The sequence below is a fragment of the Peromyscus maniculatus genome, chromosome 17, assembly GCF_049852395.1.
Source record: "Peromyscus maniculatus bairdii isolate BWxNUB_F1_BW_parent chromosome 17, HU_Pman_BW_mat_3.1, whole genome shotgun sequence".
NCBI classification, from domain to species: Eukaryota; Metazoa; Chordata; class Mammalia; order Rodentia; family Cricetidae; genus Peromyscus; species Peromyscus maniculatus.
In genome coordinates, this window is record NC_134868.1 from 55685037 (window position 1) to 55701722 (window position 16686).

Genomic DNA, 16686 nt, shown 5'->3' on the forward strand with positions numbered 1-16686 from the left:
CTCCAGGGTTCCAGCAAGCCACAGGAGTCTGGGCTTCCTCCGCATTCCCAGAGGAGCTCTTAGAAGCAACGGGAAAGAAAGGCAGTGTTGCCCAACTTCATCTTAATTAGATTTCACTGTAGCCAATGTGTGCTGTTACACCAGCTTGTATGAAGCCTTCGAGAAGACCCTGGAGGCGGGCATGGCAGGGCAGACCTGCAACTCTGGTTACTCCGGAAGCTGAGGCAGGAGGATTGAAAGCTCAAGGTCTGTCTTGGCTACAGAGTCAGTTCAAGCTAACTTGGCAACTTAGTAAAATCCTCTCTCAAAATAAAAATAGAGTGGTAATGGACAGGAGTTATGAAAGAGAATACAAAGCCAATATCTTCCCAGTTCTAACTCTGCTATAGACTTTTTTAAAGTTTTTAATGGTAGAAAAGTGCGTGAAAATATATTCAATAGCAAAAGAGTAAAATTCCGAAGCTCTACAACTTCGGAATGCCTACAGACTTTGGGTCTGGTTAATTTCAGTGCATGATTTCTTTTTTATTTCTGAGTTTTTAACATAAAGTTGGTCTTTAAAATAAAAAAAAAAAGGCTGCAGATGTAGCTGCATGATAAAAGGCTTGCTAAGCTGGTGGGAAACCCTGGCTTCATTCCCAGGGGCTGAAAAAGAGACCAGGAGGCAGGGGAGGAGGAAGAGAAAAAGAGGAAGAGGAGGAGGGGGAGGAGGTTGTTCTGAAGAGTCATTTCTAAGGGGGCTCAACTTAATTTAATAAAAATGGAGAAATAAAGAGGAACATAGGGGCGTGGGAGACAAAGAAGGAAGGAATAGAGGAAGGAGGAAAGGAAGAAAGAGAAGGGAGGAGGGAGGAATGAAGGGAGGGAGAGGAGAAGGGAGGAAGGAAGAAGGGAGGAAGGAGAGGAAAAGAGAAAGAGGGAAGGAAGCAGGATGTGCAATCAGCACTGCAACAATTGTACTTCTCAGAGCTGGGGGCCCTGCTTCCCAACATCCTGGAGTGGGGACCCTGGTGATGTTCTCTGCCTTGACTTGAGCAGGGCTCGTGGCTCCCTTCCTGCCTGGGACCTTTTGCCCTCATCTTCTCTTGGCTCCTTAGGAGCCGATGGCCACAGCCACATCTGTCTTGTGTCATATGTCAGGTGCCAGCTGCACATTGTGGACTCTGGGACATTCCCTCTGCTCTGTGGCCTGGGCTAGCGGCTCCCTCCATGCACTGCCTCCCCCGCTCTGTACTCAGGGCCCCTTCGCTGGCTGTGCTCGGTTGCAATGGTCCAATCTCATTACCACAAGCAGCTCTTGCCACAGTCTGCACCAATGCACATGGCCCACGGCCACCTTCTCACTGTGGAAGTAAGTGACAGCACACTCGCAGCCACCCAAAAGCCTGCTGTGGGAGCCTCCTCTGGCCAGCTGTGCCGATGTAGGGAGGTCTGTCTGGGAAGGCCGTCTCACCAGGTTCTGGCGCTGTCCAAGCCTCACACTTGAAATGCTCGCTGGGATCCGACGGCTGCCCGATCCCAGCCAGGTTGGTGGCGGCGATTTTGAACTCATACAGTGAGCCTTCTGTCAAGCCGTCCACCTGCATGGATTTTGTTTCAATTAATATAAGAAGTCAAAGCTGTGTGAAAATGCATAGGGACCGCGGAGGACTCACGATGAGTTTGCAAAGAGAAATGTAAGCGGAGTGAACAGTGCTGGAGAATTAGACTAAATCATTGCAAAGAGACCACTTCTGCACCTAGCATGTGGTAGTCATGACACATCAACTCTATGATGGCTTCCACCAGGCTGATACATGGTGACCTCTGGGCAGGTGCAGAGCTGGGCTGAGAGAAAAAAACGATGCCCATAAAGAGCAAATCAGGGGCTGGAGGGATGGCTCAGAGGTTGAGAGCACTGGCTGTTCTTCCAGAGGTCCTGAGTTCAATTCCCAGCACCCACATGGTGGCTCACAACCATCTGTAATGAGATCTGGCTCCCTCTTCTGGCCTGAAGGGATACATGCAGATAGAACAGTATACATAATAAATAAATAAATCTTTAAAAAAAAAAAAAAAAAAGTCCACAGATTAAAAAAAAAAAAAAAAAAAAGAGCAAATCAGGAGCAGGGGGGCAGCTCCGTCTCTGCAAACCCACCACTGGGGTTGATGCGATGGAGCGGGGTCTTGCAGAAACCCTGACTCCAGCCTGGCTTAAGTAATGCTGGGTTAACATTCACTGTAGTCACCGGACCTGTCTCCTGTAGTCGCTACAAAATCTACTCCCTAAGTTCAAGTGCTGGCTGAGTTTCATGGCTTTTCAAGTTGCTACAGTCTTTGGTCTACAAAGAAGAACTGGGGTCTCTGTCAGTCGTGGGCAAGACCCGAGAGGAAGATCTTTGACCCAGCAGCTTGGCACGATGAAAGCCATATCCAGGTCTGGATAATGATTTCCAAAGCGAGACCTTGGTGGTTAAAGTGCTTTATTCCCCAGAGGGCAGAGCCATCTCACCTACAGAGTAAGCAAGGAGTTCTGCCAGGGGCACAGGCCCAATAAAGAGCCACTGGGATGCTGAGGGTGAACTTGGAAAGTATCAATATTGTCACACACATTGAGTTTAAGTCACACACATCATAACATGTAAGTATTGTAAATATAGTTTAAATGTTACAACATTATATTATAAAATATATCATAAAGCAGTTTTCTATATGATGGATATTAGACTGCTAAGAACTCCCCCAAATTCTTATTTTTCCAATGTGTCTGCTATGATCAGTTTTTATGTGTTGGTGATGAGGTGAACTCATTCATCACTGCTCAGATGAGAAAGACTTCAGCAGTTGACATCAAAATCAAGGGTTTGACTCCAGATCTGTCACTCCCTCTGCATCTGGGTGTGACACACTGGGACAGGAGATGGGAAACACTGGGATTTCTAGGAAAGGGTGATGCGGTGGTTTGGAAGAAAATGGCCCCCAAAGGGAGTGGCACTGTTAGGAGGTGTGGTCTTGTTGGGGAAAATGTGTTGCTGTGGAGGCGGGCCTTGAGGTCTCATATATGCTCAAGCCACCTTCAATGTCTCAGACCACTTCCTGTTGTTTCTGAGTCAAGATGTAAGAACTCTCAGCTCCTTCTCCAGCACCATGTCTGTCTGCATGCTGCCATGCTCCCTGCCATGACAATAATGGACTAAACCTCTGAAACTGTAAGTGAGCCACCTCAATTAAATGTTTTCCTTTATAAGAGTTGCTGTGGCCATGGTGTCTCTTCACAGCAATGGAAACCCTGACTAGGACAGGTGGTTATTGACAAAGAGCAGTGTTCTCCCATCAGCACTTGCCCAGCTAGATCCTTACCACCACCACCACCACCACCACCACCACCACCCTCCCCCGCCCCTGTTTCCCACATTCTTCACACACACACAGGGCTGGGATCCTAGAATGGAACACACCATCCCCGCCAACTGGTCATTAACTGACTATGAAGTCTTCCTAACATGGCCTCTTTATTGCTTCTTAGCTTCCTAAGATCCATCTAAATCCAAACGCTATGCCCTCCTAATTCTAGGATTTTTTTTAACTACTTCTATTTCAGGATCAAAGGACCCAAAAGCCAACTGAACTCTGAAACTCTGAATGAAGGAGTCCACCCAAAGGTCACCAGAGGTCACCTAGGCAAAAGCAAAGGACAGACAAAAAAAAAAAACTAACCGTCAAAATCCTCTCTTTGACAGGCGAAGAGTTGACTTCATGCCAGTTCTTATGATGTACTTCTCGCTTGTCTAGGTAGTAGCCCAGGATGGCCGAGCCACCGCTGAATTTAGGCACCTTCCAGCCCAGGGTCATGGAGTGGCCGTCGCAGTTGAGAAGGGTGATCCCGTATGGATGAGAGGGGACAGCTACGAGGACACAGAAGCATGACAGTCACGAGGGCTCTGTATCCCTCCTCCCACCAAGCAGCCACCTTTGGAGTCACAGCGGGGAACAGACACACAGGCATCCCCGCTCAGTTCACAGCTTCCTTCAAAGGAGGTGAGTTTAGAAGTGCATTTAGGTCACACTCCATTTTATTTCCTGGGGCAGGGGCTTTCATCTGTGTCCATTGCTCTTTCTAAACGCAGTTTCAAGCATCATGATGGTGGGACAGGAACCTGTTTAAACCTGGTCCAGACATGGAGCAGGTGCCCCGTGGCCCCTGAAGGTGGGCAAAGGCAGCTTTCCAATCTGCCTATGAGAAGAACAATCACCATGTGGCCAGAAGGGGGCAGCACCATCCATTGCGTAGGCTTTAACTTCTTGGTCAGGTAAGAAAACTTCAGACTAATATGGGTACATAGCTCATGTTTCCCTGTTTGGTCACCATGTCCAGAGAAATGTCACCTTCCCCAACAAGCTTAGGAGTGTGCTGCAGCTTCCCGCTGACTGAAGACTGGTTCGTCCTCAGTAATTCCCACTGGGAGCAAGTATGAGCCTTCGGCTTCCTGCCGTGGGAATGGGGTAAAAGGCAAGTGAGGGTGAGCACAAGCCTCCTGGGCAGAGCGGTGTGAATCAGAAACAAATGTCTCTGCTCCTGTGCTCACCTGGGAGTGACCAGAGTCCTCAGACTGTCCTCAGAAGTCCCAGAGCTGGGAGCAGTGGTAAACAATCCCAGCATGTGGGAGGCAAAGGTAGGTGGAGCTCTGTGAGTTCAAGGCCAGCCTGACCTACATAGTGAGTTCCAGGCAAGCCAAGGTTACATAGAGACCCGGTCTCAAAAACCATAAAAAAAAAAACCGGGGGGTCCCAGAAATAGTATTGCTGGGGGCGGGGAAAACCTTAACTTCTGAAAATGGTGGTAAAGTTATCTGGAGTCCAAAACAAAAACCTAAACGTATCTCTTAGGAATGAAGAGCGAATACTGTCACGGAAATACGGAAATATGCACATGTGACTGACGTTGGTATTTTAAAGTATTCCTCCTGCAACTGCTCCGCAGCAGAGTGAGCCCCACAAAAGGCTACAGCGGCATGAGTAAGACACTGAACACGGGAGAGCACCTCGTGTAGGGACAGCCAAAAGGTCTTGTCACCACTCAACTCAAAAGGCAGAGAGAGCCTCAGGAGCCCCGGAGCAAGCTGGCTCACTAAGCTAGTCCTGTCCCCAAGCTGTAGCTTCAGGGGAGAAACCCTGCCCCAGGAAATAAACTGGAGTGTGACCTAGAAGACCTCTCAGGCCTCCACACTCACGCACCCACAGGAGCATGAGCACTCACTTTCTCGCACGCGCGTGCGCGCACACACACATACACACACACACACACACACACACACACACACACACACACACACACCACAGATGTGTGCAAAAAAAATGGACCTGAATTGTCCTGTTTGATCAAAATAACAGACATTTAAAATATTCATGGATAGGACCAGGCAGTGACAGGAAAGCCACACGGGCTTTCTCCTTGAAGGCACATGTTTCAAAGGGATAGTCATGGCGGATAGTGGATATCCTCACCTGAGTATGGCGCAGTTGTGATGCCTTCCATATTTAATTGGCATGGTGTTGGCCTGCTACCATTTCCCCTCACACTGCCATTCCCAGGACAAACAGCCCACTGGGAGGTGTGGACTCTGTAACAAGCCCCGCCGCTACCACCTCTATCCCCTGTCTATCGGTGCTCTAGGTGGTGTGGCAAGTGTTTATTCACACAGAGATTATAACCCAAAACAGAGACAGAAGAGCCCGCAATCTACGTACTGAGGGCCGCCTGGACCTTGATGACCTCCGACTCCTGGGAGTTCTCGCTGGTCCCCACCGCGTTGACAGCCTTAACCCGGAAGATGTACTGCTCCCCAGTGGTTAAGCCATGCACCACAAACCTGAGGGACATGACCAAGAGTCACACAGCACAGGTCCCAGCTTGCTGCTCCCCACCACCGAAGGTGAAGTCACTGGGGTCCTTCATATAAAAATTCTCACTTGATCTAAACCCGAGTTTACTTTCCCTATAAACCACACACATCCATCCTCATTTTCTGTGTCAAGGAATAATTCACTGTTTAGGGTAAAAAAGCAAGCCAAAAGCCCCGACTAGACTGCATTTAGTGTCCAAGTCTGAGCCCCTACCTTCAGTGCTTTATCTGGAGCCTCTCTAGAGTGAAGCTCTGCTATAGCATTCGATTCCTCACATCCAAGAGGTCTGTGCATGGAAAATAAATGCAGGACTACGGGTAGGGACTAGGACCTCGAATTCACAAAGAGCAAGTTGGAGCACCGGCTTTGACACCCGCCAGACCGTAGGTCCCTTGTTATGATCCTTAACCCCTACAAGGCTCTGCTTCCCCTCCTGGGGAGCAGGGATGCTCAGTCCTCACAGAACTGCCATGAGCATCAACTGGAGAACCATCCAGAAAGAACTTGGCCCACCTGCCTTGCACACAGCAAGCATTCAGGAAATACAAGCGGTTGTTAAGAATCTATAGTCAATACAATTTAACAACCTCCTACAGACTCCTCCTGAGAATACGCCCCAGGTCTCTTCCTCTCATGGGTCTTTCTCCTGTTGCTGGCAGTGGACTAAGAGACCATCTAGCTGTTATTCTTTTATGTCCCTGGATTTTTACAATACACCTTTTTAAAAGAATTCTTGCCAGGCGGTGGTGGCACACGCCTTTAATCCCAGCACTCGGGAGGCAGAGGCAGGTGGATCTCTGTGAGTTCGAGGCCAGCCTGGGCTACCAAGCGAGTTCCAGGAAAGGCTCAAAGCTACACAGAGAAACCCTGTCTCAAAAAAAAAGAGCAAAAAATAAATAAATAAATAAATAAATAAATAAATAAATAAATAAATAAATAAATAAATAAATAAATAATAAAAGAACTCTTTTTAAGGGAAGATGGTGGAGCTGCCACTAAGAACCCTCCACAGCAGCCCTTGCAATTGTGACTGCACTTCCCTGTGAAGCACATCGTACAGGAAACGCAAACCCAGACAATCCATGTGTCCTGGGCAGAGAGCAGAAGTGGGAAAGTTCCAAACATAAAGACTCCGGCTTCCCACTGCCAAAGACACGCGTCTCCTCCGGGGCACTGCCCAGCCAGGGGCTGATCATTCCCTGTCCTAACCCTGTCAGGGGCTGAGAAGAACAAAACTGCCCTTATATATGCAAAGAAGGGTTTGCCCTGCTGTGTGTCAAGTACTCTGACCCCCACAAAAATCCAATTTAAAATATTAAGGAAATGGCAATTATTGTTACATATTGTGAACATAGGTTTGATTCTTGCATTGCCAACCATGCATTTATACAATCAAAATAATAATAGGAAAAGGTTGGTTTTATCAATAGACAAGTTATCTCAGTGATGTGACCTGCCTATCTCAAGTCAGCACTAACGTGTGACTAAACAAAAGGATCGTGTCTACAGGGGAGACATTGGCATTCTACTGTGGTATCTCCAGCTCTGGAAGCCACACCATGTCCAATGCCCTGCCTCTGTGACAGTGGGTTGGTTGCTAGGTGATGGGGGGTGGCACCTGTTATATCCAATGGGTTTGTGGTTGCATGGCTCCCACAGGTTTGTTCCCGCCACACAGCAGTCCACATAGTAGCCCAGCAGGTCCTCTTCATGCTTTGGCCTGTCCCACTGCACCACGACAGAGGTCTTTGTATTCCTAGAGGCAAGCACCCGGCCAGGAGCAGATGGGACCACTGAGGGGAGACAGGAAGATAGATGTGATCAGCATGTGGGTCATTCCAGAGAGCCACCTTGTCCCCAAGGAGTAAAAGCCAGGTGTAATACTCTACAAAGAAGTGAGTTCTGGGTGGAGCTGTGGGACCAGGGCCTCTTCCTGAGTCACATGACTGGTAGGAAAGGAATTACCCCTGTGGAATCTTCATTTCCATGAGGCTGCTAGAGGTTCTAGTGCATGAAAGCTTTGTTTGACGGCCGTGTTTGAAGTAAGACACACTGATGTCCTATTTTGGAAGATCTACAAGGATACTCAGTGGGATCACAGTTTGACCATCGCGTCTTCTGCCTTTCCCCGGTGGGCTATAGTCAAAGATCCTCCAGCCACTCCAGAACCAACCACCTCAGACACATTCCCAGTGTTCAGTGATTATTGTCACTTTGTGTGTATGTCATTAAGTGAAGGAAAAGGCCAGGGCCTCTCTTCGGAGACTACAGGTGTGGTAGCTGTGGGTCCTGGGTTTGATTTCTAAGAGCCTGGGTGATAGTGGAAACAGGCCGCAGCCCAAGGAGGATCTGAAGGCAGCCTAGATCTCCATCCCCAATACCAGCTCGCTGTCATCTCCAGCTTTTGTAAGGTGTGGTACCAAGGAGAGGGGATGCCCTGATGCTCAGAATGAGAATACCTAACACTAAGCACATCTTGTACAAAGCCTCCTGAGAATACACCCCTGTTAGGGCTCAGGGGGCCTCCTGAGAGGGCTACACTTTGGGGTGCACTGCAATTCTGAGTTTCTGTGAGCTGCATTTGAAACTTTCTGACCAGGATCTTCAAGTCAGATGAGCAAGAAACCACCCTGGGTTTAAGGTTGGGGCTGCTAAGTGACCATGGCCTAAACATACATTTTAATCCACGCATTACTAGGTGTGGTGGCATATGTTTGTAATCGCAGCACTCGAGGGCCTGAGATGGAACGGTTACTAAGAGCTTGAGGGTGGATAGGGCTACACAGTGAGGCCCTGTCCCAATAAACAAACCAACAAACCACGTGTGGGTTTCATGAAAGAAAGACAGGCCTTCGGAGAAACACTGAGTGCTGGCCATAACATGGCGCCAGCCTTTCACGGCTTGTGAACGGACTCGACACCACGCACGAAGTCACACGCAAGGCGGTCCAGCACCTGCATTCTCTCACCAAAGTGATGCCCAGGCCACCGTATCTTCAGCCTGCCGCGGTGGACCCTGGTTGTGTGCCATGACTTACCAATCACGTCCTGTGCCTGAATGGGCGGCGTTATCTCTGACGGGTCGCTCAGGCCATGTTTATTGGCTGACAGGACCCGGAACACGTAGGACTTCCCCTCGGCCAAATCGAAGACGGCATACCGAGGCGATCTGACTGCTGTCTGGGCATTGACCCGCTGCCAGCTGCCACTCCCAACTGCGGACTGCGGAAGGAACGGAACGGGAGGTCAGAGTCTCGGAAAGATGGAAGAGAGGGGTAATTATAGAGAGTTTAGGAGAGGATTTATGACATTCCCACACCACCTAAGGAGTCACAATTCAGTTAGAAATGTTACCATTCTGCAGCTACTTAGGGTGGTGGCCTGACATGCTCTATGTGTCCACAGGTGCATAGGTCATACAATGGTGACATATCTAAACCACGGAGCTACTTAGCTCATGAGTAAAGGCCTTTGGGGGATTACATCATTTTGTTAAACTCAGTATCCAAGTTCATAAAAACTAAGTAAGAGAGAATACATAAGGTATAACGGTGTGTGTGTGGGTGTGGGTGTGTGTGTGTGTGTGTGTTCTACTATGCTGTGACATAAAACGAGTCTGCCTTTACTTAAATCCAGGGAATGAAGCCTCAAGCTGCTCCAACACATGGTTCCCTCTACAAGGTCGCCATCCAGTGGCTGTGCATGGCTTACACGCAAACACTGAACAGTGGTAGATCTCAAGAAACCAGTAGTCCTTGGGAGAAATTGGAAGGTAGGTCCCAGTGTGTAAACTCCACTCCTCCCTAAACCATGGGGACGTAGGAACCAAACAGTTGAGCGACAGCTCTGTTACCCAGACAACAAAGCTCAGTTCCCACAAGTTTCCATAGCAGAGCAGCTACCTGTGAGGAACCAGCCCCCAGGTCTCAACCCTGCCCTCCGCTATTTAACCTCCTCTTATACAACAGTGGTCAGGCTCTATGGAGACCAATGGACTCACAGCCCCTAAGTAAAGCATAGAAAAGAGGGTGGCCGCCTGAGCACGGCCTTCTTGGGAGCTTGGCCACAATACCTTCTCAATGAAGTACATCAAGGGCTCCTTGCCGCGGGGAGAAGGGGGATCCCAGCTGAGGACAACATAGTTTCTGCTGACCTCTGAGGCCTGGACATTGGTGGGAGGCCCTGGAATCTGAACGTCACCTGCAGGAAAAATGAACTGAGTGAGGGCTGCGTGGTGACACTCAGTCATTCCCCAGCATAACCCAGGGCACAAACGACTATCCTAGTGAGCTGGGGTTTGGCTAAGAGCAACGGCTGTTCTTCCAAAGGGCCTGGGTTTGATTCCTAGCACTCACATGATGGCTATAACTCTAGTTTCGGGGGATCCAGCGCCCTCCTCTGGCTTCTGAGTGTACCAGTCCTGCACATGGTACACAGACATACATGCAGGCAAAATACTCATAACACATAAAATAAATATTTTTTGAAAGGCTGCCATGCTACAGTTGACCATGTCTACTCAGAGAAGGCAAACAGATCCTAAGATTCCTTATCCAGAGTCAAAAACACTCCAATAAAGATCACTCCATTTTATTTCTGATTTGGAAAAAAAAAAAAAAAAAAAAAGCAGTTCCTAAGAGTCTCCTATAAAGGTCTTTCAGAGTTTCTACAGGACAGAGGAATCCAAATCCAGAAGTAATCAAGCAAACCAGGATTGTCTCTTGCTAGGATCTGCTCAGGCAGCATTTGCCAAGGAGCCTGCACTGGCCACACCTCCCTGATGTCTCCATGCTGTGGACTGAAGTCTTACATTAGCTCCTAAGGCACGCTGCTCTTTCCTCCCTCCAAAAATCCATAAACATTTGCAAGCACTGTAATCTGTGCCTGTTTATTTGAACTTCAGGAGAGATGGTGATAAGCCCTTTGCAAGTAACTGCGAAGGGGTATTTATGATCAAAGACATCTGGTATACCTCCGTCCCCTCTCACCTACCTCCATTGTTTAAATACATGTGAGGTGGTAGATATTTGTGTTCGAATTTATGAGAGAATTTCACAGGTCTCTTTAATTGTTAGACAAAATATTAAGACTTTCAGTTAGATTAGCACATGATTAAAATGGTTTGAACAGTCCCCAGGACATCTCTCTGCCCTTTGCAATATCTAGTTGCTCCCTTGGGACTCAGTTCCAGGCGGCAAATGGAGCAGCCACATGGAAACAGCACAAAACAAGATCGGGTTTCACTCCGAGAGTCCCTTCCCAGAGCACAGCACACACTCGCTCAAGAGGGTTCAGCCTGGTCTGGAATCCCGCCGCTCAGTGGGTTGAATTTCACCGAGGAGTCAGCATGTCTCCAGGAAAGTGGGGAGACAGAGGTGACTGAGGGAATGGGGAGCAGCCCAGGTCCCCACTAGCCGTTCTCAACCCTTACTTGTGTATAACAACCGAAAGGGCACATGCAAGGACACCAGAGAAAGGCACAGAAAAGCCTGTCGAATTCCCAGAACCTGATAACTCGCTTCCGGTGGGACAAACGAGGAGGACATATCGTAGACTGCTCCCACCACCCTGGAGCAGGCCGGAGCTGCAAACCAAATGTCACCCTTCAGAGCTGAGAACTATCTGTGTAGTTTTGGGTACACAGCCTCTAGGCGAGAAATAAAAACCCTGCCAGGCGGCGATGGCGCACGCCTTTAATCCCAGCACTTGGGAGGCAGAGGTAGGCAGATCTCTGTGAGTTTGAGGCTGGCCTGGGCTACAGAGTGAGTTCCAGGAAAGGCGCAAAGCAACACAGAGAAACCATGTCTCAACAAACCAAAACCAAAATAAAAATAAAAACCCAGCCTTTGCAAACAGAGAGCTCCCAGGGAGGATGAAATTCTTGACTCATTAAGATTTTCTACACTATCTTAGGGAGAGTAAGCAACAGCTCTGCAGAGACCCTAGCCACAGACAGAAGAAACCAGGCTGGGAATGGCCTAGGAGCCAAGAATGAACTGATGAGATTCACAGAAACACAGCTAGGTTGAGGGGAGAGGTTTGTAGAGACAAAGATGAAAGAAAATGACCAAATACATCTCCTTGTGCCTTTTGCTGTAGAACTGGATAGAGCTGATTCACTACAAATACCTTTGACCTCTGTTCACTTCCTACCAGTTCTCTTGGGCCTTGACTCAGTAAGCCATGGTTACACTGGATGCAGATAGAGAGATGGGCATATGTATAATTGTGCTATATACTCTATGTCCAGAAATACTTCTCAGACTAAAGCTGTTTGGATAACAAAAATACAGTATGTATAACTACATATATGTGTGCTATTTTTATCTTGTTATTGTTTAAAATATCCATATCCATCATCTTTTTTCCCTTGGACGATAACACTGCTCAGTTCCATCTAGAGCACAGAATGGGAGCCTGTACCACATCCAGTGCCACAGCCATTGAGAGGTTGAGCTGGCATTTAAGCTTGGGGCTTCTGGGTCCCAATCCTGGGCTTTGTACCCTCTGTCAACCCAAGAAAGCCATCATCATCCGAGAAGAAGTTTCCTTAAATTGCTGAAAGCTAAGGTTGATTTGGAATTTGTAGAGCTCTCAAGGGGCCAGAAGTCAAGAGAATGAGAAACCAAAGCCAAGGGCTACAATTTCCAGAAGAGATGGTCAACTGAACACATAGGGTACTAGCTCCCTGGTCCAAGGCAGATCACAGGATCCTGGATATGGAATCAGTAGAATAAAATCAATCTTGCAGGGTAGCAGGATCACTGAGTAGCTAAAAGGGTGACCTGGGTTCAATCCCCAGAACCCACATTTCATTTCTGTTACTGTGATAAAACACTCTGACCAACAGCAACTTAGGAGAGCAATGTGTTTATTCAGCTCGTGATTTACAGCCCATCACTGTAAGAAGTCAGGGTGAAAACTTGAAGCAATGCCATGGAGGAACACTACCTGCTGGCTCATTGGACTTCATGCTTCTCTAGCTAGCTCTCTTGTGTTCCCCAGAACCACCCACACAGAGACCGGTGCTGCCCACAGTGGGCTGGTCCCTCCTACATCAATTAACAACCAAGACAATGTGCCACAGACATGTCCACAGGTCAATCTCATCTGGGAAATACCTCAACTGAGACTCCGTTCTCAGGTGACTCAGGGCTACATCAAGTTGACAGAGAAAGCTCATTAGGACACCACATTAAGGTGGAAAGCAAGAGCTAACCCCACAAAGTTGTTCTCTGACCTCCACAATCATACCATGGTACACACACACACACACACACACACACACACACACACACACACGACAGACAAACAGAGAGACAGAGGGAGAGACTCACACAGAGATAAAGTTTAAAAATACAATAAAAACAATCTTAGTAAATTACACAGGATCACATCTTAGCCACCCCAAGAATGGACCATCCTTTATTGATGTGATAATTCAGGAAATATTGGAAAAGGTAAATTACACTAAGGAATGAGCATCGGTGTGGTGGTATTCTAATTGTACTGAAATGTGATTTTGATTGTATGTTAATAAATAAAGTTGCCCGGGGTCAGAGCTATTAGAGCCATAGACAGAGTGTGGTGGTGGTGGTGGCACACGCCTTTAATCCCATAGATCTCTGTGTGTTCAGGGATACAGCCAGTATTGGAGACATATGCCTTTAAGACCTAGGGGGCTGTACATTCAGACAGTGACGAAGCAGTCACGTGTTTGGGTTTACAACCAATGAGAAGGCAGAATGACTGGAAAATCGACTTACACACAGGAAATAGCTCTCTTTCGAGAAGCTGGGACAGAGCAGGAGGAAGGGTGAGATTTTAGCTCTGAGCTCTGACCTCTTGGCTTTCTCTTTTACATTGTTTCTGTGTTTCTTATTTAATAAGACCATTGGTTACATCTACACATCGGCATGAATGGAATGCTTACAGGAAGGGGCGAGCCAACTGAGATGGGCGTGAAAACAAGAAAGGCTAGGAGCACAACACAAAGACCAAAATAGCTGAAGTGCTCTTCTTGGTCATAAAAGTGATGCTTTCATTTCACTAAAACAAATGTCTAAAGGAACATTTGAACTTAAAAAAAGTCAGAGCCAAGGAGGTAGTGAGGTTCAGTGCTAGAGTCGTGATGGGTGCGTGCAAAACACTGGCTTGATTCCTCAGCACTGTGGGGGTGGGGGAGGAGGAGGGAGAAAAGGAAGGAGGGCCAGATTCTATGAAACGTTATAGAACAAGGGGCTTGCTAGTAGCACATACCTTGAACTCAGACATGATTTGCTTTAAAAACACTATAGAATCTCTTTAAAGATTAGTTAAGTATTTATGTTTAAATGACCAAAGGAAACAGGCTGCCCTGGTTAGTTCTCAGTGTCACTTGAGAAGAGGCTGAAGAATTGCCTCTATCAGCTTGGCCTGTAGGCATGTCTATGGGATACTGTCTTGGTTGCTAATTGATGAAGAAGGGCCCCAGCCCACTGTGGGCGGTACTATGCCTAGGCAGATGGTCCTGAGCTGTATAAAAAAGCTATCAAACCATGAGCCAAGAAGCCATGAAGAGTAAGTTCCTCCACAGTTTCTGCTTCAGTTCCTATCCTGATTTTCCCTCGATGGTAGACTGTAACCAGAGATGTAAGATGAAATAAACCCTTTTCTCCCCAAGTTGCTTTTAGTTAGAGTGCTTTTATTTTTATCATAAAATCAGAATAAAAGTGGAATACAAACTTACTCTCCAAGTCCTCTCCATTGACACCAGAACCTTAATTCACACCCAGCTTGCTGGAGACTGTAGGAATTGCTATTCTTTGCAAGCACAGACTCACACCAGATCAGCATCCTATTCCAAGGTCCCCAGTCCTCTACCTCAGGGTCTCATCTTCGACCTTCCAAGGCTAGCCATGTGACTAGGTATTAGCCTCAGGAATGCTCTGATGTGTGAACAAAACACTGCCACATCCAAGAATGTAGCAACCACGAGGAAGGGTAAAACCAGCTAGAAAGGAGGTGCAGGGAGGGGACCAGGGGTCTAGCTGAATGCCCTCAGCTTCTTCCTCTGGCAATCAAGCCACGGTGACCTCGGGCAGAATCTCACCGTATCATCCCTGTTATTGCTGTGGAAATGCTTCATTGACTCAACATTTTTCTTTATGCAACATTATTCTTTACTCAACACGCTTCCCAAATGCATCCATGCCTATAGACTATAAAAGGTGGCTCCTCTAGCTAGGTAGGCAGAGCTGGAAGGTCCCTGCCTTTGGGAGTTTTACTAGGCTCTGCTGCTTCACAGTACCACAGGTTTCATCACAGACCCACGGCATTTGTGATGCAAGCTGCACCTTCTCACCGTGGCCTTTGTTATGGGGTGTGAATTCCATAGTCCACATTGGGAGAGCACAACATTTCTCCACTAATCCTACATCCCATGAGAGTGAAATCGAATGCTTTTCCCCCCACAGCATGCCAATCCTCCCATTTATACAGGCCTGCTCACAGCAAGACTATCTTCTCCAGTTTATCTCAGAGCCATTTCTCAGTCATTCCAATATTTGTGTTTCAGTAGATCCTGCACTGGGCAGAGTGCTAGACTGAGGGAACCAGACAGTTACGGAGGGTTGTCAGCCACCCTGCCAGGGCCAGTTTCCTCTACTGAGTATTGATCAGGTGTCTCTCATGGCTTTACAGGTCTTCTGGAGATACATGTTTGACGAAGACCAGTAGTGCCACCTCGAGGTCACCTCTGCAGAATCCCCAAGTGCCCTCCATTGAACTTTACTTCCTCTGTGGTCAGGGTTGGGGCACACTCCTTCAGAGACCCCACAGCCTTCACAGGGTAGAAGACACAATGTGAGGCTTCTCCTATGGAGACTGTGTACTGCAAACCTAAAAGTCAATCCTAGCCACCAACTGCCCTAGGAGGAACCTTCTCAAATACTGTGATTTTGAAGAAGAGCCAAGAAGCACCCCTGCTTCGCTGGTGGCTTCCAACTGATTTGTAGTCTTTCTAGAAGAAGAGGAAGAGGGAGAAAGTGTGTGTGTGTGTGTGTGTGTGTGTGTGTGTGTGTGTGTGTGTGTAAGAGGACAACTTTTAGGAGCTAGTTTTCTCCCCTTCCATTATGAGTCCCAGGAATCAACAGGTCACCAAGCCCTGGAATGTTACTTTTTAAGTTTCTGTTCACTGTATTGTGATCTGGATGTAAGTCCAACCAAAATCTTGGGATGTCTCATTCATGGTGTGATATATGTCACCTCAGTCCCTCTTTCCAGTTGTCTCGGGATACATGTTAATGAGACCTAGTCACAACATCAAGTTTTAATAAGAGAAATGCAATCTTTCAAGAACGCCATTTGAAAGGGGAGTTGCAACCCATTTCAGTTCAAATGTTAGGAATAAAATTCTTGCTGAAAAGGTTAAAATAAAACATTCTTTCACTCAGAGTGTTGGTAAGGTGGGGAGTCACTCAATGGGTACAGTGCTTGTTGGCCTCCAGCCCCTGTCTAAAAAGCGAGGCGTGCACACTTGTAATTCTAGCACTCAGGAGGCAGCGACAGGTGAATCCCTGGGATTCATCACTGTTTGACAAGCTCCAGGCCATTGAGAGATACCTTGTCTCAAAAGAGAGGGAAGGAAGAGACAAAGAGGTAAAGAGGGTGGGAAGGAGAGAGAGAGAGAGAGAGAGAGAGAGAGAGAGAGAGAGAGAGAGAGGATGATACCTGCGAATGACAAAGTTGTCTGTTGTTTGTTTTTACTCTTTTGCTCTTTGGGGGCCCACTACCCAGCTCCCAAATAAATCACACACAGAGGCT

General features: G+C 47.6%; 1 protein-coding gene across 5 annotated transcripts in view; it reads right to left on the minus strand.

Moving 5' to 3' along the window:
- Myom2 (myomesin 2) overlaps positions 1 to 16686 on the minus strand; it is a 72865-nt gene that overhangs the window by 25833 nt on the left and 30346 nt on the right. For all 5 annotated transcript variants that reach the window (XM_006994773.4, XM_006994774.4, XM_076553667.1 and 2 more), the window contains exons 14-19: positions 9956 to 10083; positions 8922 to 9105; positions 7502 to 7676; positions 5728 to 5849; positions 3697 to 3884; positions 1454 to 1580 (exon numbers count right to left, since the gene is read on the minus strand). In XM_006994773.4, the coding sequence (XP_006994835.2) occupies positions 1454 to 1580; positions 3697 to 3884; positions 5728 to 5849; positions 7502 to 7676; positions 8922 to 9105; positions 9956 to 10083 (924 nt within the window). The remainder of the gene's footprint in view (positions 1 to 1453; positions 1581 to 3696; positions 3885 to 5727; positions 5850 to 7501; positions 7677 to 8921; positions 9106 to 9955; positions 10084 to 16686) is intronic.